Source organism: Xenopus laevis, chromosome 4S, assembly GCF_017654675.1.
Source record: "Xenopus laevis strain J_2021 chromosome 4S, Xenopus_laevis_v10.1, whole genome shotgun sequence".
NCBI lineage: Eukaryota > Metazoa > Chordata > Amphibia > Anura > Pipidae > Xenopus > Xenopus laevis.
The window spans coordinates 86,784,364-86,809,686 of NC_054378.1; the positions used below are offsets into that span (position 1 = coordinate 86,784,364).

At 37.6% G+C, this 25,323-nt stretch overlaps 1 protein-coding gene across 1 annotated transcript; it reads right to left on the reverse strand.

The window, feature by feature from the left end:
- Nucleotides 1-12,345: 12,345 nt before the first annotated feature.
- eef1aknmt.S (methyltransferase like 13 S homeolog) lies at nt 12,346-25,148 on the reverse strand. The gene is given in 8 exon segments (NM_001091249.1): nt 12,346-12,645; nt 14,438-14,569; nt 15,194-15,406; nt 16,164-16,322; nt 17,973-18,168; nt 19,059-19,258; nt 22,273-23,026; nt 24,955-25,148. Coding segments are annotated over 8 exon segments (2,082 nt in total). The 5' UTR covers nt 25,108-25,148; the 3' UTR covers nt 12,346-12,370.
- Between the last annotated feature and the right edge of the window lie 175 nt (nt 25,149-25,323).

Genomic DNA, 25,323 nt, shown 5'->3' on the forward strand with positions numbered 1-25,323 from the left:
CGATAGCTTTTTATAACTTGTGTATAGGGAGTGTTACGTTTTTAGCGTTGATGTCTGTGTGGTCTTTGGGTGGGATGGAGTGGGGTGTGGGTGGGATCTGTGGTGGGGCTTGGGCGCTAGTATGGGCGGGGCCCAGGGGGGAAAATTTTGTTGTACGGGGCCCCATGATTTCTAATGGCGGCCCTGTGCATGAGCATCTTGGCTGTAGCAGGTGAAAGAAAGGGATAGATGTTGGCAATATTGCATAGGAAAAATTACAAGTTTTGACAGTGGTGTTAATATGGTCAGAGAGGAGTCAATAAGAGAGGAGTCAATAATTACCCCCAGACAGTGTGCTGAGTTGACAGGGTTAATGGGCGTGCCTTCAACAGAGATAGTAAATGGGGGAGTAGGACCAGACGGGTGGAAAGATGATTATTTCAGTTTTTGTTAGGTTGAGTTTGAGGTGGCGTTGGTTCATCCAGTTGGAGATTGCTAGGAGGCTAATGTGCAAGTAATAGAGAGCATATACAAACACAAAATGCCATTGTGATAATATATATCATCTTCTATTGAAAAAGGATGCATTGATGTATATATACTATATTATGTACATTATCACAAATAATTACAATTCTTATTATGCTCCATATTATCATATGAACATATCTATCTTTTGTTATGTAATAACACTGGGCACAGTATTCTATCTCCCATGAACACCTACCAGTCAGAGTTTGACTACCTTATTCTAATGTCTCTAGATAAGTTAAAGGGTGCTCAGAGATAATATATAGAAAATATGTATTTTAATCAATATAACAGAAAACTGGCATTAAGTATAATCATCAAAAACTTAGTGTACTATACAACGGCCAAACACAAACACCAACTATCTATCACCTATGGGTGTATGTAATAATATTTGATAAAGGGCAAATATTCATAATGGTAGAAATTAAGGCTACTACCTGAACAAATTTTCCAAATTTAATAAAGCCTTTGCAAACTGGGAAAATGTTTAGTAACTACTTCTGACAGTAGAAGAAAGATTGTGAATTTTATAGTTTGCATTATAGCTCAGTGTAAGTGTTACAAAAAAGTCCCACGTTCAAGGATGCCTTAAAAGCGTGTAATGCAGTCTAATGAAAAATATTACATTGCGGAATTTTAATTTTTATTCTTATTTACAATGACAAGGGTTTCTAAGATATTTACATTGTACATGTAAATAATAGATAAGAAATGATAATGTTTCAAAAATGGTCAGAAAACTGATAAAAGTAGGAAGAAAAGCAATTTGTGGAACAAAATATCAGCATTATTCCATCTGTGGATTATTAGGTAAAAAATAGGTTTTGTTGATTGCAATTCAGTGAGACAAATCATGTGTTTACCAAGTCTGAAGTCAAGAATCTGAGAAAATTAATTTTTATTTCAGCAAAAGGTGTGATCTCTGTTTGGTGTGAATATCAGCAACATTATATACACAGGATAAATGTATCTATACACAATAGCTATATGGGTTCATTAAATCTAAACATGCTGTTTTTAACCAAGGAATATTATTATGTACTGTTTTTAAACCTTCATATTCACAGATCTATCCTTTATTCGCTAATTCTGTAAAAGGTTTTGCAGAAGGATCACTTAATATATCTAAAAAAAAGTGTATTCTCTGTGTATTTCTCTTTGTTATGTGCTGATTCCGGCATATTACTTTATGTGTAGTGTGTAGTATTTGTACATAAATGTCCAAATTACACTGATCGGATTAATAAGGTCAAGATATTAATAATTAATAAGATATTAATAAGGTCAAAATACACAATACTCATTAATTAAGTGGGAGCCTAACAAATTTTAGGACAGTCTCCACCCCTGATTCACCTTTCTGTTCATTTTGCATTTTAATGTTTAAATTATGTTTAATGCCCTCAGTCATTGGTAGCATAATGTTTTTTTTTAAAGCTATTCTCAAAGTTAGACACTCCTTTCCCTTTCAACTAACTGGAATCACTCAGCACCTACAGTTTAACACAACTCTCAGCTAAGGACTCCAATAAACATTCAGCATCAACAGGGCCCTAGTAGTGTTTCAAACACCCTTTGCCCTTAAGGCACTAGGATCCTTGCTTATACACAATGTTATTGTAGTTTTCAGCTGGCAGACATGGTTGTCAGATGTTTTGTGTTATGCTCCCAGTGCAACAGAATTTAAAATAATTAGGAAGCATGGGTCCAGTTAAGTGTTTAATTTTTGGGGCAGGGCATTTTGTGAGTGACCGGCTTCATATGGCTGACACTGAAGTCAAGAGGGAGAGATTATAAGTGTTTTGCCACATGCCTGCAAAGCTGTTTAACACTGGGATTACAAAATGCCCAGAAACTCACATTGTGTCATTGTCATTAAAAACACTAGCTCAAAGGAGGAAGAAAAGCTGTAAAGTTGGGGACAGCATAGTACAAAGATAGAATTGCAAAAGAAGATCATACTAAAGAAAGGAAGTACATAGTAGAGAAAATGAAGATTTGTATGGGGGGAAGAAGATAAGAGGGAAATAAGAAGTGGATAGGAGAGAAATGGGGACAATCCATAAGAAATGCGGGATATGAGAAGCGTAGAGGAGGGAAAAGTGTAAGGAAGAAAGAGAAGAATAATGAAAAAAGTTGGCAAAGTGCAGAGAAAAAGAGCAGAAGAAATGTAGAAGAACAAAGAGAAGACAAGAAAAGAAGTATGGTTTAATGCACCATGCACTTAAGCTGTTATGGGGCTCATTAACACTAGGCAAATTTGTACTTGGGCAGTAACCCATGCCAACCAACAACATTGTTTCTGGAGCGCTTTACAGAAATTATACATCATTCAATCAGTCCCTGCCCCAGTGGAGCTTACAGTCTATGGTCCCTATCGCATTCACACACAGTGAGGGCAATTTTATTGGGAGCCAGTAAGTGTATGTTTTTTTGGAGTGTGGGAGGAAATCAGAGAACTCAGAGGAAAACCAGGCATGGGAAGGGTATACAATTCCTTGCAGTGCCCCATAAGGAATCAAACTCAGAATCCCAGTGCTGCAAAGCAAGAGTGCTACCATTGAGCCACCATGCTGCAGTGTTATTATGTTATAGCCTGCATAACAGTTCCCTGAATTATATGGCATATTTCCACAGTCTTCAATTGATGTGACGGGTACATGCATATTAACATGGATGCAGTGAAATGATGGCATGACACAACTTTGGAAATTGCCAGATTTTTTTATCCTACTTAAAATGTTGGCATGTCTGTGGGTCAGACTATAAGAATTGAAATTGGAAGAGAAGTAATATATCACGTGTCAAAATATACAACATTGAGCCCATGTAACTAGTAACAACACTGTAAATGTCCACAAGACATATACTGTAAGTAGTTATTTCTAGTGCTATATACTACAACCAGAATGGGAGTATCCATCTCACCGCACAAAAAAAACATAGTTAGGGGATGCTCGAGGAAGGTCTTCAGTTCTTGGGTCTTGGTACAAGTGCTAGGGAAAACAAAACATTGAAATAGTTATTTCACCCATACTGTATTCTATTCTGTGACTTACTAAAAATCACGACAGATGAGGCAGAGGAAACCTACTACTACTGGAAACTACTTTCCTGGATTTTTTTATAACATGCTGATGATAAAGACCATGAAAATCGGATACAGGAACATTATTCATTTGCAAACATTAATCTGTCAGGCTGTTTGCCTAAACATGTCTTCTAAACGATGTGTCTCATTTATAAGCATTTCTTTTAATAGGTTCTTATTGAAGTGTGAAAAGCTCTGTGTCTGGCACATTCAAAGCTAAAGGTACTTCATTGTAACTTCTGTAAACAAAAAGTACAAGCACCAGAATACTCATAATACATTAATAAATAAAATACACTGTGTTGGTGACACACCAAAAGGGCATAAATCTATATCTTTTAAATTAAAATGAAATGCTATTTTCAAAAAAAAAATTTTTTATTTCCCAGGAATAATGATTACAAGATGATATGCAAGCCTTCCTTCCCCCCCCCCCCAAATATTGTAGATAAGTATGTAATTTATTACCATTTGAAAAATTCAAGCTTTGTATTCTAATATTAAACATTATAATTCACGCTGCATTAGGACAGTATATCATAAGCTTCTGGGGTCATTACCAGTGGCATAACTATAGAAAAGCAGACCCCATGGGGGAGCCCAAGGGACATGGGGGTCCAAACTGCAGGGTCCATTTCCTTTACAGCCAATCTTATTCCGGAAAGATTTGTGCTCCTGCTACAAACTATCAGCAGTGGACGCACATGTGAGTGGCAGGGGAGAAGCAGGTAGGTAGGTATGTGTGCCAGGCACCATTTAAGGTTTTTTAAGGTGGGGGGGTGGCATGGTGTAGTTAACTGGTGATTACCAGTTGGTATGAGAAGTTAGAGTCACTCTACAGGAGGTATGGGGAGAGACTGGGTGCAATGTACAGCTAAGTATGGTGCCTTCATATATATGGGAGTTACATACCATTTAAGGATACTTCAGTGGTGGCTAGAACCCTATACTGCTCATGCTAAAACGCTGACCAACCTTATTAACACTGTGCATGCAGAACATGTTAACCACTCTAACACAATCTACATTGCTGGTAAATCCACTGGTAGGTATGTTCTTGGAAGGAAAAACAATTAGAATTGCAGTCCCCAACTGGAGTCATAAGTCTTATTTAACAAATCTTAAACAGACTCTGAATAAAAAACAATAATAATCATAATTAAAAAATAGCTATTACATGCCTTGCACACACAAATCAACAGTGTCAATGTGATACCAATGCATGGAGTATGTCTACAGGATTTGGTGATCCAGATACAAATATGCAACAAGTATTTATGTTTTGTAAAAGTATTTGTTCTGGTGTCAAATTATGCTGCAAACCAAATAGTGGGAACTTCAATAGCTAGTAGCTAGTAGCTGTGAGTGTCCCTGATTCTATATAGCACATTGAATCTGCATTCTGTGCAGCACGGCACCCATGCATATTAACCTTATATGGTAGAATGCATTTCCTTATACAGTGGCTTGTGTGCAGGCCAGTGGGATGCGGGGGGGGGGGGGGGTTAAACTGATATGGGTCTAACAATAATAATTATTATGCATCAGTATTTCAAAGCTCCAGAGTAAAAGTGGATTTCTGACGGGGCCCTAAATGTGTGTTTGTGCAGATGACGCTATATTATAATTCAATGACATACAGAAATGACAAAGATGGAGAATAAAGGAAGATACAGTACGTTAAGAGGACCGCTTTAGTGTATTTACTAGATTTAGTTGGAATTTCCAGTTTTATAAACAATGTCAAGAAATTGAATGATCTTTGCAATTGTATTTAAATTACAGAACACAAAGGGGCAGATTTGCTAAAGGGCAAAATGGCAAACACTGGCGACAATTTGCTAGCATTACCGCCTGCAGGGACATTGCCGGTCGCCGAGAGATAGGTGCTACTGCTCATTCGCATATATAACACAAAGACGTCCATTCAACTTTAAATTTCCTGTTGCATGCAAATTAACCTGAGTGCAAATTTGCATTAGGCAGAAATGAACGCTAGCTCATCTTTGCTTTGAATTGCTTGCATTGGCGAAGTAACGCCAGCCAAAAGTCGTTAGCGTTCGCTGCCCATGACTAAACTCTTCATGGGCACCGAACATGTACATTTTAGTAAATTTGTCTGAGCAAATTTTCGCCTTCCAAAATGTGGCGATGGGTGCCAAGCGGTCATTGGCGACTTTTCGCAGGTTAGTGAATCTGCCCCATGGTCTGACTTCATCATCTTTCATTAATGTCAAATAGGTGTCTGAAATTGTCATTCATATTTTCCATGAATTTCATTAAATGAAAACGAATATCAATTGTACCTGGTTTCCTATTGTAGTTTTCCTTTGAAGCAGGCTGCATCTTTGCTGAGCGCTAGAAAATGGCAACGAAGTCCAGTGATTCGTTTTTTATATCTACATTTGTGTATTTCTTTTAGTATGCACAGTAGAAATATTGCATCTATCATTCCATATGCAGACCAACTTCCAAATGTATATTTTTGCAACGTTTTTCAGATTTTTCAACACTGAACTCTTGTGTGCATGGGGGGGGGGGGTGTGATATAATGTTCATTGCTTTTATAAGATAAGATGAAATAGTCTCCTTAAGTATAATTTATATTTATATAAAAGTTGTGGAAAAAAATAACTCACTGTGAGGGTGCCAAAATGTTGGGTACCTATAATGAATTAAAGTGTTTTCCCTGCTCTGGTGCACCTTTCAAGAGAAAATTGCACCAGCCCATGGATCATTCTAAGGGCCAGCTGAATCACCATCTTACTTCTTATTCCCAGGGATCCTTTGTGTAGGCTTGGACTTGAGAATGCACAGCACACTTAAAGCAGGACATTTTACTATATTGCAAGTGCATAAGCCCAAGCCTACTGAAGGTATTCCAGGGAAGGATTTTGGGATCCTGTGCCCCTAGGCTGAGCTCAACACTTATGTATCCCTTGAACTTTAAAAGGGAATTCTTGAATAAGTATAGTAAGATTTCCATTCAAGCACACGCTGATGTGCCCATTGGTTTTAATGACTTTCAAACCAAAGAATTGCAGTTGATTCAGTAGAAAATGTGCTGCTAAATATTAGAGGTGGGTCCTACTTTGAATTCCCTCAATTTGCCAAGAGAATGGACCTCAAACAGCAATGTTTCTACTACTTGTGACCTATATCGCACACAAATCAGAATTACAAAGGACCGAATGCATTTTATACATTTTTCTATAGCGACATCTAGTGGTTGAAAACAGATAGTCATCTTTAAACTTCCATCAAAACCTGAACAGGAATTTAATAGATCCAAATAACTATTAGTATGATTTAAACTACAAAATCAGAAAGGAAAGTCAACAAGGGTAATTTACCACTACAGTGCAGTGTTCAATGTGCAATTATTGGTTGAAAAATCCCCCAGAATTCCAGTGTTATTGTGGCTGAGCACTGAGTTGTTATCACTGCAATTTTGCCTGATTCATCAAAACAAATGCAACTGTTAGGGTGCAATTTGCTGCTAACAACAAGTGGATTGTGTCACTTCTGGCAGATAGCATTATAATGCTATTAGCATGTCATTCTTTTAGCATAAGTCTTTTATTAATGCAACCAGCTATGGGAAACCTTGATTACTAGCATTCAGATTGGTGGTAGCTTCTGGTTCCCTAGGGTACATAGGAGAAATTGTACAGGATTCAGAACTGCAGAACAGACAGACACAATGCCACTCTGCAACTGCACAAAAGTGCAAGGACCAAGTTTGGGTGCAAGCAGCACTGGCATTCATTTTAGCGTGGCTGCACTTGCGGTTGCTATAATATTCCTTAATTCAACAGTGTCACTAGCCTTTTAAAGGGTCAGTAATAACAGGAAATAAAATTGTTCTAAAAGCATTTACATATAATAACTAATGTATAAATGGGGAGGACACAAAGGGCAAATTGCCCATAATGTACTTGGCCAGACCTTTATCCTAAAATTTACAAAAAATCAGTAACCAGCTTTTATAGATACATGTGATTTTATCTAGTGTGCCTTGTCATTAAGTTGGAATGCACATTACATCTAAATAGAAATGGTACTACAAATCTATGTGCAATTCTGGCGCTACTTCCACCTGGTTTTAAGGGGGATTTGTTTTTATCAGATGGCAAAAATGGTTTAAACCTGAACAGTTTGGTTTTCTAAGGCCTGAACAAGTTAAATGAAACTGGAACCAATACAGGGCATTGAGGGACTAAGGAGATACCTTCCAACATTTTGGAAATAAAAAGAGGGACAAAAAAGTTGCCACGCGTAGCATGGTGAATTTTTTGACCACGGCCCATTTTATGGCCACAACCCCTAATTACCATGTTCATTTTACAAAATTTGACAGGTTACGAAAGTTTGAATATATTTCTTTGGTTTTTTCAGTTATTACAGTTTTGCTAATGAAGGTGAATTGCCCTTTAAGCTGTGAGTCTTATATTGTTAAAATTACTTAATTGCTTATCTTGAAATTGTTACACAAGTATCTTCTGCTGTGGCTGTTCTGGGCTCTCTTCCAAAAGCCAATTAAATTAGAATCTTTGTTTCTTTTTCTGGCTGTTCAGTGCAGAGAAAAATGGACATTCCAGTACAAATGAGGGAATGCGGGTTGAGCTGTCAAAAGAGGGACTGTCCCTCTAAAAACAGGACAGTTGGGAGGTATGCTAAGGACCGTACTAAAAAGTAGAGAATGTACCATTAACAACCACCCTCTGTACCCGATCCTGTAGTTAGTTTCTTATCCATGTACAAACTTCCTCATTTAGCCCAACAGACCTTAGTTTATAAAGCAGTCGTTTGTGGGGCATTGTATCAAACACTTTGGCAAAATCCATATAGATCACATCTACTTCTCTATACGTCTTAAATCCATGCTGATTACTGCTTTATAATGCCATTCACCAGGATAAAATTTGGAATGTGATCCCTTAAAACGTCTTTAAATAAGGAGCCACACTCTCAACCTGCATCTTTTTACTATTAATATACTAAAAAAAAACTTTTTGGGGCTAGACTTTGCTCTTCATTTCCTTTCTTTGCCTTCCAGATTGCTGTTTTATAACATTAATATAGTGTTTATATTCATTAAATGCAGCTTCTTTCCCCACAGACTTGTAGTTTTTAAATGTCTTTTTCTTCTTTCCTATTAACTTCTTTACTTCTATATTAAACCACAAAGGGTGATTTTTAGTGTTTCTACATTTACTTCTTAAGGGAATAAATTGAGAACAGTAATGATTTAATATCATTAAATGAGATCACATTATGGTCAATATTAACCAGGGGTGCAATTACTTGCATATTTGCTATATGTCCTGGGTCATTAGAGATCACTAGATCTAGTATATCATGGTCTCTGGTTGGCTGTTCAACAACCTGTGTCATATAATTGAAAATGCAACAAGTTTATAAATGTGTTCCCATTAACTGTACTGGCAGTACTGTTGCTCCAGTCAATATCTGGGTAATTAAAACGCCCCATTATCATTACTTTCCCCAAACTAGCAACATTGTGGAGTCTATAGCATACTCCTACAATTAATTTGCTGGATACTTTAAATCAGTCTCCTCGTTTTCAAACATCCCCTCCTCCTTTTAAAACCAAAACATTCTGGTTAGTTTAAAACACTGAGAAAACTGGACAGAAATCCAGCCAGTTGCATCTGTGAGGCTTCATAACGCCACCGGCATCTTTGTACCCTCCTCTGATGTCATTATGCCCAACCCAACATCACTGTCCCACCCCTTATATGAGCACTTCTGTCATCTCTCTTGTTCCAGAAAATCAGAGGGGAGATACATTTTATTTAAAGGGGTGGTTTACCTTTGATGTAAATTTTAGAATGTTATAGAATGGCTACTTCTAAGAAATTTTTCAATTGGTCTTCATTATTTATTTTTTATCAGAATTATTTGCCTTTATCTTCTGACTCTTGCAAACTTTCAAATGGGGGTCACTGACCTCCATCTCAACACAAATGCTTTGTAAGGCTACAAATGTACTTTTTTTTTACTCATCTTTCTAGTCAGACCCTCCCCTTTTCATATTTCAGTCTCTTATTCAAATCAGTGCATGGTTGTGAGCAACCAGAGTGCTGAAATTGCAAACTGAAGAGCTGCTGAATAAAAAGCTACATAACTCGAAATCCACAAATAATAAAAAATGAAAACCAATTGCAAATTGTCTCAGCATATCACTCTCTACATCATACTAAAAGTTAACACAAAGGTGAACAACCGCTTTAAAAAAAAATTGAAAAATCTGATTTAAAGATTAAATGCTTGGCTATCGTTTATTCCATTTTCTGAATTTTCTCAAGTGGCAGAGGAGTCTGCTTTTCAAAAAGGAGTGTAGAGACATGAAAGTAAACTGCACAGCCTGCACTCAGCAGCAATGTATTCATGAGGGATGGGGAGAGGCACGTAGGAGCCCCCTTCAGGACCCTGCCCATTGTTTTTGACATTTTATTATGAATAAAGTATCCATGCTCTTGTTTTGTAAAAATACTGTAGCTGAGCACTTTTTGATAGTATTTATTAACTCTTGTATCATTAGGTCCACACATTTCAAAGCTGGCCGCTTTAGTTTAGCGATCCAATTCTGTAGTGAAGGAGAAAACGCACTGAAAGAAATAAAGGTTCAGAGCAAAAGCTTGTTTGAGAGTGAGAGTAGCAGAATGAATTGTATTTATCAATTATCAATACTGTCAGTTTACTCCTGTGGGTATATATATGTGTGTTTCATTCCCTGAACCCTTTTTAGAATGTAAGCTCTAGTGGGTATCTCATCTTCTGCATTAGAAAGACTTTGTGTTACCATTTGTTTAGTCTAATAAATATCCTGGTGCTATATCCATAGAGTGATTTTCGGACCGTGTGGAACACTTTGTTTGAATGTTGATTTTTGATGGTGTGGCATTTATGGCACTGACACATAAATTGGGGTGAAGAAAGTGCCTGGCTTTTAACCCTGCCAGGCTTCTCAGGGTGCCTATGCCTAAACAGCATGTCTGATGAGCATAACATGCAGCCCAAAGCAATTACATGGGCTCAGACTAGCAGTTTCCCTGGATAACTCTGGGCTCACCATGATACTGTTACTGAATGTCATACTCCTGCAACACCTGACCCAGTACTTACCTGCCCACCAAATTCTCTAACACCAAGCTCTTCCCTGCACTCTGGCAGCCCACCACAGCAATCTGTGGCAAACCCACCTGGTTATTCTGCACAAAGGCACCCTGTTACTGGTTTACTAGTTGTATTAGTTCTTTCATTTCTCTGTTGTTGACCAGTCAGTTGTTGACTGCCCTCACACTGCACAGAACTGGGCTAAGAACAGTGAATTCTGTCTGGTCCTGTACAGGCACTGTCTTTGGTGCTGGAGGGCTGACCTCTAAGTGCATCTCATTCTTTAACCATTCATGGTGCCCATTGTTTTCCTTTTTCTAAATCTTTTGGGCACAGAGTAGTAATGTAGTGCCTACACAGCTCTTTGTCAAGCTAATCACAGTTATCATTTCCTTTAAATACATTTGTATCCAATGCCATCTAGTGGTCACTATTACTAATCTCAATCTTTATAAAAAAAATGTATCCCTTGTCACAAAGCTTCTAGCTTACAACAATCTTTCTCATCTAAATAAAAATAGCAACATGAAAATAAAAATAAATATCAAACTAAAACTTCTTCACCTATATACACAGTATGTACTCAGATCAAAATTGAAGCCTAATGGAATCAAACGGTCTAGTTTCTTCATCCATTGTGCTCCTTTAAAAAAAAAGTCTCTTTAATCGATTTCCTCTGCTTCAATATTTTGGTAAGACAACCAGGAACGTACAGTGAGACAAGTGAAGAAATGTAGTGAGGAGAAAAATTTTATATGCTATCCTTTGCTTAACAGGCAGCCATGGTAAGGACTTTAGTGGGGTTGAAAAGGTTTCCTTAGGAGAGAGCAGGAGGATTCTAGTAGTGGAGTTTAAATTGATTGGAGGGGAGAAAGATGGGAGTCAGGAAGATCGGTTAGTAGAAGATTGCAATAGTCTAAGCGGGATAGGATAAGGGCATGGATTTGTGTTTTGGCTGTTGTTTCAGAAAGAAAGGGGTGTATCTTGGCTATATTGTGGAAGAAGCAATAGGTTTTGGCAGTAGTATTAATATGGTTAGAGAAGAAGATAGACTGGTCAAAGATGATCCCCATGCAGTGTGATGAGTTAACAGGGTTAATTGGCATGCCATCAATAGTAATAGTTAAAGGAAGAGATTGGCTATGTTTGGGTGGAAAGACCATGAGCAGTTTTTGGCCAAGTTGGTTCATCCAGGAAGATATATCTTTTAGGCAGTCTGTAATCTGGGTCTCAGCAGTTAGTGAAGGGGTGTCTAAATATATCTGGATGTCATTAGCATACAGGTGATATTTAAGGCCAATTGAAGATGTATGGTCTCCTAAAGAGAGAGTATACAAGAAGAACAGCAGAGGACAGTACAGAACCCAGAGGCACATCCACACTAAGATAAATGGGGAGAGAGGATTTGTTAGCAAAAGTAACAGAGAAGGAGTGGTCCAAAAGGTAGGAAGAAAACCAGGATGCAGCTTGATCACAGATCAGTAAAGATAATGTACAGTATAACACATATTTTGAACAGTAAGAATGTTTTAGCATCACTTGCTTAATTAACGTGTTGATGTGTGGTGTGTGTTATTTAGAAATAATTCATGAGACAGTTCAGGAAAATTCCAATATTTTATTTTAAACTATCTGCACGGACTTCAGCATCTCAGCCAAACTGTAAGTGCTGTCCCACTGAACCCCGGGCTTTCTAAGTTTTTTTTCCAAGTTCTTTGCAGATTCTTTTAGTTCTAAAGAGCTGAACTTCCTTTCTGAATTTGGACGGCAAAACAAGATCTCGTTGACTTCTTCATCAATCTTTTGGGCATAAATCAAAGGGAAAACTTCATGGAGAACATTCAGCACCTTCAACCTCAGATCTGTATCACGGCATACCAAGTTTAGAATAAATACACCTAAGAAAAACAGACATTGTTTCAATAACATGGGCTTCAGGAATAGTTATCAAAGCTCTACTGATAAAAGGTTTTTAGAATAAATGTATAATCCATTCAAGCAACCAAGATATTAAAGTGTAACCACTGCCCATATAAAAACATCCACTAAATTGTTATACTACTTTTCTTAACAAATAGGCATTTTTTCCTCATAACTTTCACATATAAATGGTTTCTTTGTGTGATTGCTCAACCTTTATCCAATGGTAAAAACCCAACCATTCTGTTTGTCAGAAGTGAATTTCAAATTGCAAAGTAGAATAGGTGAAATCAATCAGTGACATGGTTTGTCAGAATGAGGAACTTGCCAATAATTTGCTATGCATAAACAATGTATATATAGCTGGAGCAAAATAAGTAAAAACTATAGGTGAAACTAAATTTATATTTCTGATCTGTAAAATGTTTTATTTTGATTAAGTCAAAAGGTTGTTTTCCAGGCCTTGGGTTTATTAATTGCATCTAATAATTTCAACATCCTTTTAAAAATAAAAAGCAATATAAGGAAAACACAACCACATTTAAAAATCAGCAGAACTCCTATGATGAAAATATTATATGGTAAATCTAACATGAAAAGGTCAGTGAAGAGCCTTAGTTATTAGTAAATGTTAAAAGTATGGCTAAATGCTAAAAGTTGCAAAAGTATTTAGAAATATGGTGCAAATTGTGCTAAGCATCCCAAAGAGCATTAAGGGTGGTGGCACACGTGCAGATTCGGGGAGATTAGTCGCCCAGTGACAAATCTCCTCTTCTTCGGGCGACTTATCTCTCTGAAATGCCTTCCCGCCAGCAAGAATGTGAATCACTGGCAGGATGGAACACGGATTGCTTCGGTTTTCCCGAAGTCGCACAAATGCGATCCGAATACCATCACGCCAACGATTCACATTCTTGCTGGCGGGAAGGCATTTCGGGGAGATTGGTCGCCCGAATGAAGAGAAGATTTGTCGCTGGCCGACTAATCTCCCCCGAATCTTCACGTGTGCCACCAAGGACAAAGAAAGTCCATTACACCTACAAGAAAGCCCCTTAACCCTTTTAAAAAAAAGTGCAGACCCCTCCCCCTGCACAGATGCCCAATCGTTCTTCTTAACTTAATTGATGCTCCCTCCAGACTGTAAACCTAAACCAGTGCAGCATTTGGTGAGCTTTATGGATGCTCTTCATGTAGTTGAAGAAAAGACCTGTGTGGTAGGGTCACTTTTCAAAAAGGGGGTGGGGTGCCTTATGCTTTAAAGCAGTGCTCCCCAACCAGTAGCTCGTGCAACATGTTGCTCTCCAACCCCTTGGATGTTGCTCTCAAGGTCCTGAAAGCAGGGGCTATTTTTGAATTCCAAGCTCGAAAGCAAGCTTTAATTGCATGAAAACTATAAAAACGAAGTATAGTGCCAAGTACAGCCTCCTGTAGGCTGCCAGTCCACATAGGGGCTACCAAATAGCCAATCACAGCCCTTATTTGGCATCCCAAGGGACTTTTTCATGTTTGTGTTACTCCCTAACTCTTTTTACATTTTAATGTGGCTCACAGGTAAAAAAAAGGTTGGGGACTCGTGCTTTAAAGCAAAGTGAGGGGAAAGAATTAGATTCTCTGGGGTCAGTTGATCAAAGGTCAAGATGTAAAACATAATGTATTCATGTTTTCTCTCACAAATGTATATTTATTGCAACTCCTCAAAATAACTAGAGAATTCAACCAATTTTCTACTAATCCTATATTACTAAAATTGATGCTGCTTCCCCATCTTACCATTAGCATTTAGAATATTGTGGACATTCTGCAGGAACATTTTTTCCACAAAGGCAGGCGGAGGGCAGCTCATGCCAACGCTAGGGTCTTTGCTGTCCACGTCAAACATAATTACATCATAGCAAGCCTCACCTTAAAAGCAAGAGTGACACAGACAAAGTCATACCTACAGTGTAACTTTCTAGGCAAGAGTTAAGATTTGTTGTTAAAAAGATATCATGGTATGGTCTGGCAAGAAACGGACATGAAACATAGCAGTTTAGGGATGCCCTGAACCCTTCTTCAGGTTCAACAATCCTTGAATAGTCCGAATTCGCTAAATATCAAGCTAGAGCACACACATAAATTGAGGAATAGTTTCTATTATATAAGGCTTAGTTTGAGAGGCTCTTGAATCGGCTGATTTCGAATCTGGCTTAAAATGGTTCGAATTGCCGAATCTGGAATTGGTGCATCCATAATTTTATATATCTATATCTACAAACCAAATAGATAAAATAGACTCAACTTAGTTATTGAGAAAACATGCAGGGAACATAACAGCCATTAAAGTAAAAATATTTAAAAAGGAAAAAATGATTCCTTCTGTTTCCAACTTTTATTAATTCTCGTACAGTTATGACCCATATAAGCAACATAATGCACCTCACACATATCACCTCACATTGAATATAACTTTATTTTTCAAAATTTGTTATATAAACTTTAGATTTGTATCTTTACCTAAAAGCCTGTATTTGAATTATGCTTACTTACCATTGTCTGCCAAACTATTAATATGCACCAAACCATCTGCAAGATGAACCTTCATGCGCTCATCTTGACAGAAGTTGAACCAGTTGGAGGCCACATCAAGTACAGACGGATCTATTTCAACAACTTCAACTCTTGAGCCTGGGAAGTAGTCGTGTATAAAGAGGGACAAGCTGCCTCCACCCAGCCCAATCACCAGAACTGATGCCTGGCACTCTGGAAGACAGACAAGTATATCCTTTAATGAACATATCAAAGTCACATACACATTAATCCTATCAGTAAACAGCTGTCTCAACCACAGGTAGCCATCTTACAAAGCTCTAGTTCTGACAAACTATAAACTACGAGAATTAATAGCAGTGATTCACAAACTGGAAGGCCGACCTTCCTGAGTGGAGCACCTGCAAATCTTGTAAGAGACAATGGGCCTTCTTGGTCCCCACTCATTACAGTACCTGCTGTTGCTCCAACACATCTTTATCTAAAGTGCCAAAATATTGCATTGTCATTGTAAATTTCAAAAAAGTATTTTTTTAATGGACGAAGTTTGAATACAATTAGCATGTGAGTTCTGGGTTATAGGATGTGGACTCCTGAATAAGAGTATTCTCGAGCATAAGGTTGCAATACCTTTGAAAGTAAGGAGGATCATAGAATTATACATCTGGATGACAATAGAATACTTATTTCCTAAGAAATCTGAATGCTATTTAGTAGTTATTTTTTCCCACATAATACAAAATTGTAATACAAAATCATCACAAACAATATTCATGTCTGGATATTTATCATACTTCCACCACATCAAAAGGTCTGCATGAATGTATGAAGGGAAAAAAAGCAAACTGCTGCATGCGACTGAAGGGAAAAACTTTAAAAATAAGACTTAACATTTTTGATTGAACAAAAAGAACCTTTCCCTCCTCAGCTGTACTTAAACACCTTCTATTCAGTGCCACTGATCAAATACCTGGCAGTAGCCCTGGGTTAGGAAGAAGTGCCAGCCCAGAGATCATTGCTTTGTGATGCTCACAGCAGAGGTAGCTCTTGTCAATCCTAGTTATAGTGGGTTGCTCAAGATCCTTCACGGGTTTCTGCTGTTTCTTTTTGTCTTTTCTTTTCTTCTGCCCTGATTAAAATAGTGAAAAATATAAGGCGCAAGAAAAGGCATGTGGCAAAAAACTGTTTTGGTTTTTTTAAACATGTTCAAACAGCAACCACGGTCCTTTAGTAAAGGGCAGTTTCTCCTAACAAAAACCAAGTTAGGAAACACATGTGACAACTTTGAAGACCTGCATTATTACTACTATAGAAATACTGAACCTTTAGGCTGGTGAAAAATGTTCAGTTTATAAAATATGGCATTTCTAGACATATTCATTTTTAGGGTTTATCTCTCCTTTAAGACCCCTGTAGCTATGAACAAAGGCCAGTCCTAACATAATTAATACAAGACAGAACAACACAGATTACTGACTTACTCCTGGTAAATAGCAAAGTTGTTATGGCCATTTGCTTGGATTGAAATTCATTTGAAAGACAACTATAAAATCTAGCAGTGCTTTTGTTAAGCAGACCTTGCTATAGCTGATAGATTACTTCTTCCCACAAAGTAGATCATCACTACTCAGTAGATACATAATGCAGCCCCAATAAATGGTTGTTTCTGCTACTAAAACCAAACACTAAGGGGCAGATTTGCAACACTTGTTTTGTTTTCCAAAAAGTTATTTTATAGCACTAAAAATCATGGAGTACACAAAATACTTTAAACAAGGGGTCCCCAACCGCCAGGCCACGGACAGTCTTGAACTGGGCCGGCGAGCCTAGCGACCAATTAACGCGGTGTGCCGAATTGGACGCCGACACGACAGAATTGGACGCCCCCTGGTCCTTGCAAAAAAAATGGCTCTACACCGGTCCCTGGGCCAAAAAAGGTTGGAGACCGCTGCTTGAAACCTTACATTTTTTTTAAATTTATTAAACATAAAAAAAATTAAAAACAACAAAATCTAAAAGCTGTCGAGGTTACATAGTCAGTTGGATTTGTCTTTTTCCTATTGTAAAATCTCTCTAATTCAAGCTTTTAGAGGTATTTATGCTTTTTCCATTTGTATATGCATGAACAATTAGAGGATTTTGAGGTTTTTGCATTAGTATTCTGGTTGGTTCCAAATTTATATTTGTTTGTGCTTTTTATATTAGGGTGTTTTAATAAATTAAAAGGCATTCCTGGTTTTAGAGAAAATTAGTTTAACTGTGGTTTCTAAAACATCTAAAATGTTTAAAGTTAAGTGCCAAGTAGCCCATTAGTAGGCACAACTAATCAAAGCATTCCAAACAAGAAAGAGCTTTAATATAAAAAAAACCTCTCTTAAAGGTATACTGTCATGGGGAAAATAGTTTTTTCAAAACGCATCAGTAAATAGTGCTGCTCCAGCAGAATTCTGCACTAAAAATCCATATCTCTAAAGAGCCACAAATGTTTGGATTATCATAAGAATCTCAGCACAGACAATAATATATTCAAATTGCAAATAGGACCTCTGCCATTTATTTCTACATGACCTTGAAATGTTGAAGATGGAGTATTTTCGGATTCTGACTTGCATTATAATAAATCTTGAAAAATTCCAGTTTTTTTTTTCCCACTAAAGATTCGGATTTATAGTAAAAAAAAAATGTAAGTTTATACCATTCGGACTTTAATAAATAGTCCCCTAAATGTTTTTCCTGCACAAACCCTCCAATCATTAAAATAAACAGTATAAACTCTTACCAATGTGTGTGCTGATTGGTAGTAATCTGGCCTCAGACTGTACTACATTTTGATTACTGAGGAATATAAGACGTCGGTAACTGCTGTTTCCGTCTCCTCTAACATCCTCTACCACATATTCTCCACTAAATTCACTCTTGCCCCGGTGCTGTATTGTGCGTGATCCAATGTCCTCCCCAGCTGACAGAAAAGGGATCTACAAAGTGATGCTTTGGTTACTAAAAGAATCAGCAGTAAACAAATATTTAATTGGATGACAACAACAGCATTCATAGGTAAGGCACTCAATACATCTTTTCATAACTAAAGGGCCATTAAAACAATAAATGGGTTTGTATGCATGTAAATATAATATATTGTTATTTTGCACTGGTAAAATAATGAACGTATGCTTTAAAAGTTTAAAAAGTTCATAGAAATAAATACTACTACATGTATGAAGCCATGAACCTGATGGGTATTTGTTTTTGTTTCTCCTTTACTCCATTGTCTTCTCACCCTTTGTTAAAAGGATAGTTTGTTTAAATGAAGATAATGAACTAGGAGTATAAAGAAAATCCTCCCTTCCCACAGCTGTAACCTTCAGTTCCACGGCCCTGGCCCGTCACTTTATTTTTTTCCCAAAGTCGCCCCAAAGTTTCCTCGAGAGGCAACTTCATAAAAATGAAGAACACGTTTTCCCACCGGCAACTTATATTATTGCCAATGTGGAAAGCATTTTTGGGAGAATAGTTTATGTGGGCTAATCTTCCCATGTGCCATTACCCTTGTAAGAATTTGGGAAAAGGAGGAGCTCATTATTGGTAATTTCTTTAACTACCTTCTCCTGCTCACAAGATCCAAAAGAATTGGAGGTCATTGCCCTTTAGTATTAAGTATTTTGCTTTATGTACTTCAAAACATGAAACAGACAAGTTTGAGGAACTGCTTTATCCCTAATTTTTACAAGTAAATAAAAATAATCTTCTCACTGAAATGTCTGGATTTTCCATCCAGCTGAATAAAGAGAGAACCAAGAGTGCTTGTTCAGCTGCTTGCAGAAAATTAAGAGCAAACCTTATAATTGGTGGAGCTGATTTTTGTTACCTGCTGATTATCTGGCAGACCGGGAGGCGCTAGTTCGAGAACCTTTGCAGACAATTCTGACTGAATAGCTTTCATGTCTGTGTATTGCTGATCCCGGTGCAATGCCACAATTATCAGTCTGTTGAACCCAACGCTTCCAGCCAGCTGCTTGCGCCCCTGCTCTGATCCAAATAGCCACTCTGTTTCTCTTCCATGAGGGACTAGAAAATAGAGAATAAAAATAATAATACGTAATAATACATAATTATATTATAATAATAAATACATTCAAAGTATAGCAGACATTAAAATAACTGGATATAAACACTTTAATTAATTTCAAATCATTGTGAAGAGAGAACCAGGTAGAAAATGTGAGGAAATTCAATCACAAGCGAAAAACACATAAGATTTGTAACCACCATATCTTGGGACCTTAAAGGGAAACTAAAGTCTACAATGGAATAATGCTATAAATGCTGTATTTTGTACACTAAACAGAAACATGAACTTACTGCACCAGAAGCCTAATTAAACAAATGATTTATGCTTTCTTGTAAGTTTGTTAAACATCTTTGCAAGACCAAGACCACGCACATGCTCAGTGTGGCCTGGGCTGCTGCTTAGGGATCACCATAAATTATTTAAACAGCACAAGTCAAATAATATCCACCATAGAAGCCAATACAGCAAGACTGATTAATAATCAGTAGGGATGCACCGAATCCACTATTTTGGATTCAGCCGAACCCCCGAATGCTTCGCGAAAGATACGGCCGAATACCGAACAGAATCCGAATCCTAATTTGCATTGGAAAATTTGTGGTGGGAAGGGGAAAACATTTTTTACGTCCTTGTTTTGTCCTTGACAAAAAGTCACGCGATTTCCCTCCCCGCCCTAATTTACATTTTCAAATTAGAATTCAGTTTGGCTGGGGCATAAGGATACGGCCGAATCCGAATCCTGCTGAAAAAGACCTGGCCGAATCCTGAACCGGATCCTGAAGTCAGTGCAGTCCTTATAATCAGAATATGCAGATTGCAGTGGGTTCTGTGTTGTCATACAAACTTTCTCCAACTCTCCAGAACCAGTTACTGCAGCAAAATAATCTTTCAATGAGAATCCCAGTTTATCTGTTTAAATCTGGCTCCATGATCTTTGTCCCTGCAGCTCTAGTTAGAAACAGAGGATGTAAAGGCAAAAACAAAATCCCATTTTTACTTTATTAACTGAAAAAGAAACCTATCCCCAACAATAAATCTGTACTGTTTTTATAAGAAACCCGACTGTATGCATTGAAATTCTCCTTAATTTCCTTGCTCTGACTGCTGTGTATACAAATCTCTACACGGTCACAGGCTGCATACAGTCAGGTTTCTTATAAAAACGGTAGACATTTTTTAAAGGGGTTGTTCACCTTTGACCTAACTTTTAGTATGATGCAGAGATTGATATTCTTTGACAATTTCCTATTGGTTTTAATTCTTTATTACTTAAGGTTTTTAAGCTATTTAGCTTTTTATTTTAAGCAATCTGGTAGCTAAGGTCTAATTACCCTAACAACCATGCATTGATTTGAATAATAGACTGGAATATGAATAGGAGTGGGCCTTTCTAGAAAGATGAGAAATAAAAATTATCAATAACAATACATTTTTTGCCTTACAGAGCATTTGCTTTTTAGAAGGGGTCAGTGACGCCCATTTGAAAGCTGCAAAGAGTCAAAAGAAAAAGGCAAATAACTATAAAAAATTAATAATGAAAACCAATTGAAAAGTTGCTTAGAACTGGCCATTCTATAACATGCTTAGTTACATAGTTACCTACTAACATAGTTACCTTAAAGGTGAACCACCCCTTTAATGAAAGAATATTGGATACATTTTTTTTTTTTTTTCATTAGTAAAAATGCACCCTCCCAAGGTAACAAGTAAGCGATTTTAATCACTGGGGGGTGATTATACTTTTATTTCTCCTTTAACACCAAAATAATAATGAGTCATGAGCCATTTTTTCTATGTTGAGTTTGAACAAATTTTATACCATGAACAACTTTTTTTCTGCAGTTAAAAGTAATGTCAACCCATAATAAAATGTTTTGCCTAATAAGCAACATTCTAAGCAACTTTGCCATATACATTAGTATAGTAGTAGCAAGTAAGTAAAAAAAAAAACTTATTTTTAACAAATGGTAGGAGAAAATGTTGTTCTAAACTGTTTAAATGCCAGCAAACCATAAAGAGGCAGTTTAATAAATGCTCACAGATATTAACACTGTGGTCGCGCATAATGTACAGCTGCTCTCTCAAGCAGAGACAAACTGCTGAGACCATCAAAAGGCCTTGGATTTCTATATTGATCACATCTGTATATGGGCATCACATAATCCTACCACTGTCTGAAAGAGATGGAAGTGGACCAATAATCACATGCCTAATTACCTCTATGGGGCAAATGGAAACTGTATATGAATATATTGCTGGATGTGATTCTACAGTGGAATTTAAGTGACATGTAAATAAACATTCAGGTCACATCTAATGTTTCATGCTGCTAGAATTGGACAGCAGAAGAAATAATGATACTGTGTACAAACAGCAAAAGGGTCTTGGAAATACAATTCTTTACAGGCTGTTTTGCTCCCACCTCACTCGCTTTTAATCAAACACTTATTACAGAAGTTGGTAGGAGTGTGTGATGCATTTGCAGAATTACATTATACTATTGGCTTCTTTAAAACCTGTTTTTATTTCTATTTTTTTTCCCATCTGGCACAATTTCTTTCATAGGTTAATAAATCATAAAGAAAAACACAACAGTATGCAATAGATCTCCTAAACTAGAAAGCATGCCCTTCAGAAGTGATATATCTTTAAAGGAGAAGGAAATGCATCCTGCACTTGGGTTGCCAAATGTTAGGCACCCCCAAGTGATTGTATTGACTTACCTGAAAGCCCGGGACGGTGCTCCTATCACAAGAAAACTGCACCGGCCCAGGGTTATACCAGTAAGCACCACGGAGTGCTTCACTTCCATCTTCCGCTTTCTTTGCGCGGCTGCGCATGCACAGTAGAATGAAAAGCTGAACTTTAACTAAAAAGTCGGCTATTTCGTTCAACTGTGCATGCGTTTGAACATTTGGCACCCCCAAGTGCAGGATGCCTTTCCTTCTCCTTTAACTTAGCCAGTACCATTTATAGCTGAGAATATTGTTTTTACAAGTTCCATACTCACTGATAAAGATGGCAAAATGATTGGAATGAGATAGTCTGACTGCTGGACTATCCACAATATAAAAGGTATAACGGCTTTTCCTGGAATCCCCATCACACAAGTCTAATGAAACCTCCTGAGAACTTTGGTTTTGGTTCAGTCTATTTCGAATCAATGCATAACGTTGCCGCTCCTTCACAGCTTCCATGAATTCCTCAGGACTTCCCCAGCGAACAGGTTTTCCTCCCTCCTCGTCTGGCATCATTTCTAAAACTGTAGGGAAGCCAGAAATCTGCCGAACCTTGGTCATCACAAAAACAAACACTGGCATGGGGAACTGGCTGCCAGTTTCTGAAGTGCTGCCCTGCATGACTTGATGAACACGGACCATCCAGCCACCCTGTGAGAAGTGTCTAACGAGCTTCTCTAAGACATGGGCCTGGGCCAGAGAAACACATAAGAAACGTCCTCCACACGTCAGGACACGACCAATCTCGGACATCAGTTTATCTGCTGTTTCTAATGTCCCTTTATCTGTATCTGTCATGATGGCATCCAAAGTCCCCTTATCCAGCACTGCCTGAAAGCAAGAGTCGTCAAACGTTGTCTGTGTAGCATCCATTACCTGGAATGTCATGTTGGGTCGTCGATTGGAATTTCTCTCATTCATCTGACGAATAACTACCTCACTGACATCAATATTAGTCAGGTTTTGACATCCAGCATCGTACAGTCGCTCGCTGAGCTCGGAGTTGCCACAGCCCACTACAAATACCTGACAAAGAGAAGAGTTTGGCTGAATTATAAGAGCATTTTAATTGCTAAGAGCTGAACAGTAAAGAGAGTAATTGTGCTGAAATGCACATAAAAGCATTTAGAGGTATTTCTTTGAATTTACTTACATGCTTATGGCTATTATAATGCTTGTCTATTAGAGGATATTTCAGAGCATTTGTTACCCACATTCTGTTGTGGCAAATCACACTGTTTGACATTGCCCTAGAAGACTGTATGTATTATATTGAGATAAACAGACTTTCAGCAGAAAAGTTGCCCATCAAGTCTACTCAGATACAAATTTAAAATTAAAATTGATTTTCAGCAGAATAACAATGGGCTTCCCCATTCCCTAAGGAGGATAAATTAGTATTTTATTTGTTTTATTTGCGAATGAATTTGAATATAAATTTAGACATGTTGTGTATTTAATTCTTTACAGTCTGGCTTTCTGTTTCCTGTTTTAAATGTAGATTTAGGAACCAAGCAAGTGTTGTAAAGGTGTAACCCAAGGATATCCTGATCTCTGTTTGAAAAGATCAGTTCAGTGACATAACTAGTTAGGAGCAGACTTGGGTTGTCACTCTTTTTTGCTAAAAATACTTACCTTCCTAAATGTTTAACTATTTTCCCTGTTAAAGGGGTGGTTCACCTTTACGTTAACTTTTAGTTGTTATAGAATGGCTAATTCTAAGCAACTTTTCAATTAGTCTTTATTTATTTTTGTTTATAGTTTTTGCATTATTTCTCTTCCTCTGACTCTTTCCAGCTTGCTAATTGGGATCATTGGCCCCATCTAAAATCAAATGTTATATAAGTCTACAAATGTATTGCTAGTAGTAGGTATGGGATCTGTTATCCAGAAACCCGTTATCCAGAAAGCTACAAATTACGGAATGGCTGTCTCCCATAGACTCCTTTATAATGGAATAATCCAAATTTATAAACAAGAGTTCCTTTTTCTCTGTAATAATAAATCCATAGCTGGTACTTGGTCCAAACTAAGATATAATGAATACTTATTGGAAGCAAAACCAGTCTATTGGGTTTATTTAATGTTTACATTATTTCCTAGCAGACTTAAGGTATGAAGATCCAAATTACAGAAAGGTTGTTCAGAAAACCCCAGGTCCCGAGCTTTCTGGATAACAGGTCCCATACCTGTACTACTTTTTTTTTACAGACCTTCCAGGCCCTCTCATATTCCAGCCTCATTTTCAAATCAATACATGGTTGCTAGGGTAATTTGGACCCAATCAACCAAATTTGATAAAATTGCAAACTGGAGAGCTGCTGAATAAAAAGCTAAAGAACTCAGAAACCACAACTAATAAAACAATGAAAACCAATTGCAAATTGTCTCAGAATGTTGCACTCTACATAAAATTAAAGGAGACATATAAGATAAATAAAGGGGGGGTAGGGTTTTTCTTTTTTTAATTTAGGGTTGAATTCTCCTTTAAGGTTTAAGCAGAAATATTAAATAAACACTGAAAGGCTACTTTTTAAAGAACATTCCTTCTATATGTAAGAGTATAAAGCACTGTTTTTTTTACGCAAAATGTCTCCTTTAAAAGTGAACCACCACTAATAACATTGGCATCAATAATAAATGTTAGTGGTTAGGCCATGACTAAAAATACCAACCAGGTGGCAGTCAGATCCTGCAACTATCCTTGTCTAACACCAGCCTTGTCTAGCAATAAAAGTGCCCATGAAAATGCATGTGATGAGCCATTAGAAATGTGCTTCCTAAACTGTGGGGCCCTGGAAGTAGAAGGTCCCACCAGGCTGACAGCCATACAGTATGTGAGGGTGAAAGCCTTATAAGAATAGGTGAGTGAATAATGTTAGGGCTTTATCGGGTCATATTAAAAGCTAAAGAGATGAAGGCAAAGAGGCAGCAGCGTTGGGACACACACACACCTTGTCTCTGGGTTTGATGTATTTATGCAGCAGGCCGCACAGCTCAAGGTAGCCTCCATACCACTCAAAGGCCCGCTCACCCCGGCGCCGGAAAAACTGTTCCCAGTACTCAGGGGCCGCAAATTCCTTGGAACTTTTCGGAAGCAAATCCATTCTGTCACTAGTTAACTGAGCAGCATGTGCCCATGTCACTGTTACACTCGTGCAGCCGAATGCTTCCGGGGCAACGATACTTGCCAAGTTGGGATTTGTAGTTTATTAATTATTTTGATGTATTAACGTATTTGTTGGTCCGTAGGATTTCCCCGGTTTTACAAAGTTAGATCGCAAGTAATCCAGTATGCGAACAGTTTACCAATGTTTTATGAA